Here is a 3,733-nt window from a genome sequence, read left to right as displayed (position 1 = left end):
ATAGGACGAGATGTGGGGGGGGGGGACATTGTAGATTCTAGGTCTGCCCTAAAATATAAGGAAAGGACACATGAACCTAAAAGTTAAATCTTAATGGCCAGTGAGTTTTCTTGCAAGGTAAACAAAAAATGAAGCTAGATAGTAGGGAAAATGACACAGCACAGGTTTAGAATGGGTTTCTTTTACCAGCTTGACACAGCGAAAAATCCTGCTTGGTGTAAATAAACCAAGTGGCCAAAACCACTGGATTGTCTTACATTGGTGAAAATGATTCAAGCAAATAGCAAAGATTTTGTTCATTTCTCTACATGGATTTTGTAAAATAATAAAGTATTTTGTGTGCTCTACAGGGTCGTATTACTGTGACGGGACTGTTGGACAGAGAGCTGGGCGATTCATACACTCTCACTGTTGTGGCTGATGATGGAGGACCCAAGAGAGACTCCACTGTGGTAATGATTTTCTCTATGATCTGTTCAGTCTGTAGGCCAAACTCACTAAAGCCTTACTATAGAGAAGCACACACAGGTGTTTCTTATTCTGAGTTGTTTACAATATGATCATGTTTATTAAAGTACATTTTAAAGGAATAGTTCATCCAAAAATGCAAATTTGCTGAAAACGTACCCTCAGGCCATCCTTGATGTAGATGAGTTTGTTTACTCATCTGAACAGATTTGGAGAAATGTAGCATTCCATCACTTGCTCACCAATGGATCCTCTGCAGTGAATGGGTGCCGTCAGAATGAGAGTACAGCTGATAAAAACATCACAATGATCCACAAGTAATCCACACAACTCCAGTCCATCAATTAACATCTTGTGAATGCATGTTTGTAATAACCAAATCTATCATTAAAAGGTTTTCAAACTATTCCTTTCAGGCAAAATACAAGTCCTATATCCATAATATTGCCTTTTCCAGTCAAAAAAAGTCATCTCGTCTGAATCAGGGGAGAAATATGCACAGATCAAGTACTGTTTACAAGAGAAAACAGTTTTAAACAAATATGTTGGTGGATTTTGATGTGAGCGGACAACAGGGGATGGACTTTTTTCCACTGGATGAAGCATTATTATGGATTATGGACTCTTACTGCTCTTAATACTTTAGACAGAAGCAACGGTTTAAAGTTTAAACACCTTAATAATGGATTAGTTTCTGTGGATTATTATGATGTTTTTATCAGCTGTTTGGACTCTCATTCTGACGGCACCCATTCACTGCAGAGGATCCATTGTTGAGCAAGTGATGGAATGCTAAATTGCTCCAAATCTGTTCCACTGAAGAAACAAACTTATCTACATCTTGGATTTCCTCAAGGTGAGCAAATTTTCATTTTCATTTCATTTTCCTTTAAAACTTCATGTCTGTGACTGTGATAGTGATGTGAAATATGTAATTTAACCGCTTTTATTTTTTCTAATTTCCTTCCTGATGCACATTTGTAGAAGGTGAGTGATTCTTATTCATCAGGTCCTTTTAATGCAACAGATGTTAATATTGTACCAGAAAAATAGTTTTTAACATATAATTTTTCATGACTCTATTCTTTTGACAGGTGTCAATCACCATTCTCGACGAGAATGACAACAGCCCAGAGTTTGACATCACTTCGGATTTGTCGGTGGATATTCCAGAAGACAAACCAATTGGTCAGAGAGTTGCGGTCGTGTTGGCGTGGGACAAAGACGCTGGAAGAAATGGACTGGTGAGGGAGAGAAATATTCTAAACAACGTCAAGTGAGTTGTCAATCATTTGTAACCCCGCCTCCATCACACTCTTGTCTCCTTCAGGTGAATTTCACCTTAATCGCGGGGAACATGCAGGACGTGTTTAAGATCAACACAGCCAATAATACATATGGAGAAGTTTACTTGAATGCGCGTCTGGACCGTGAAGCCGTGGACCGTTACCTGCTTAAAGTGAGAGAGAAACACTACAGACAATATGGCTCTGTAACAAACTCTAGGGACTTCCTAGACAACATTTTATTTTGTACGCATGCTCCCTAGTTTGTAAAAGCCATGTTATATTAGACATATACATTGCTGTTCAAATGTGTCAGTAGTATTTTCCAAGAAATTCATACTTTTATTTAGTATGGTTGCATTAAATTTATCAAAGGTGGCAGTAAAGACATACATTATTACAAAAAATATTTCAAATAAATGCATATTTATATTCATCAAAGCATCCTGAAAAAATATGTTATGGTATTATGGTTAAGCAGAAAAACTGATTTCAACATTCATAATAATAAGAAATCTTTCTTGAGCAGCAAATCAGGATTTTAAACTGATTTCTGAAGCATCATGTGACATTGAAGACTGGAGTAATGATGCTGAAAATTCAGCTTTGCATCACAGGAATAAATTAAATTTTACAATATATTCAAATAGAAACCGGATATTTAAATTGTAATAATTTTTAACAATATTACTGTTTTTACTATATTTTTGATCAAATAAATGGAGACTTGGTGAGCATAAGAGGAAAAATAATACTATAACAACCCCAAACTTGAACAGTAGTGTAATTTATTAATAAAAGTATTAAAAATTTAGTTAAATCTAATAAAAAATGGACGATGCACTGTCTGTCTAGGAAGTAGACATGTAGGCATCTCACTTTGAATAAGAAAATGTCTTTCGATTGCCTAATCACTCCAGACAGAGCCAGACATGGTCACAGTGTGTTTCCTTGTAAAGGTAAATATAGTACGCTTTGCATAATTAGTTCTGAGGTATATGTCTGTTGGTTTACTGATGTCCATATGGATTCCTGTGTTTGTTAATGTGTTTGGATCAGGTGCGGGCGATAGATAACGGTTCCCCCCCGAGGTTCACAGATGTGTCGCTCACGGTGAATATTCTGGATGTGAACGATAACCCTCCCGTGCTGCAGAGCCCTCGTGGGTACAACGTCAGCGTCAGTGAGGTCAGAACCACAGCACCTCAAAGCATTATTATGCAGATTGAAATTCAAATATTTGCGTGCAATACATCAAAAGTCAGAAGTCAGAAAGAGCTTTATTGCCAAGTATGTTTGCACATACAAGGAATTTGTTTTAGTGTCACACGTTTCCAGTACACAGAGACAACAACAACAACAACAACAACACACAGATAATAAAAAATAAGATGTGAATAAAATACATATATGTACCATATGGATAAATATTGAAAAATAAAATAAAATAAATTGTATGTACAGGTGTGCTATAGAATTAGGGGTGCTCCGATTGATCGGCTACTGATCACTATCGGCCGATAATCACGTTGGGATGATTGATCGGCGGTCTCTAAAAAGGCAGATCTCAAAAAAACGATCTCAAGCTGATGATGCTGCCGTGAGAGGTTTGGCACGACATGCAGCGGCACCATCTCAGTCTCTGTCCGGCGTGGGTAAAATAATTATAATGCTGAAGGTGAGGTACTATTTCATTAAATAACTTATAAAGTAATTTGAAAACCTTGTGTGAGACATAATTTCACAAACAGCGTGAGTGAATCACCGCGTGCGCGCTCTCACTCTTTCTCTCTCAAAATATGCAAATGTCTTCACATCACCACACATCGCGTCTGTCTAAGCGAGCTGCACAGTTGACACAGGAATTGTCACTTGCACAGTCGAGGCAGTGTCACATCGTCACTAAAGTTTACAAATTGCATTTATTTGTAATTCTTGCCAGTGTTTAACCATTCAGCGCTCGCGCGCTCTCCTGGAGA

At 37.5% G+C, this 3,733-nt stretch overlaps 1 protein-coding gene across 1 annotated transcript in view; it reads left to right on the top strand.

Moving 5' to 3' along the window:
• Positions 1-3,733, top strand: part of cdh23 (cadherin-related 23) — a 270,976-nt gene that overhangs the window by 228,453 nt on the left and 38,790 nt on the right. Inside the window, exons 32-36 of the mRNA XM_016474656.1 lie at positions 351-452; positions 1,453-1,455; positions 1,563-1,712; positions 1,799-1,927; positions 2,814-2,942. Of these exons, the coding sequence (XP_016330142.1) occupies positions 351-452; positions 1,453-1,455; positions 1,563-1,712; positions 1,799-1,927; positions 2,814-2,942 (513 nt within the window). The remainder of the gene's footprint in view (positions 1-350; positions 453-1,452; positions 1,456-1,562; positions 1,713-1,798; positions 1,928-2,813; positions 2,943-3,733) is intronic.

This window comes from Sinocyclocheilus anshuiensis, unplaced genomic scaffold (genome assembly GCF_001515605.1).
Source record: "Sinocyclocheilus anshuiensis isolate Anshui unplaced genomic scaffold, SAMN03320099.WGS_v1.1 scaffold300, whole genome shotgun sequence".
NCBI classification, from domain to species: domain Eukaryota; kingdom Metazoa; phylum Chordata; class Actinopteri; order Cypriniformes; family Cyprinidae; genus Sinocyclocheilus; species Sinocyclocheilus anshuiensis.
The sequence above is the reverse complement of the archived record's forward strand: the minus strand, read 5'-3'. Positions and strand labels throughout refer to the sequence as shown.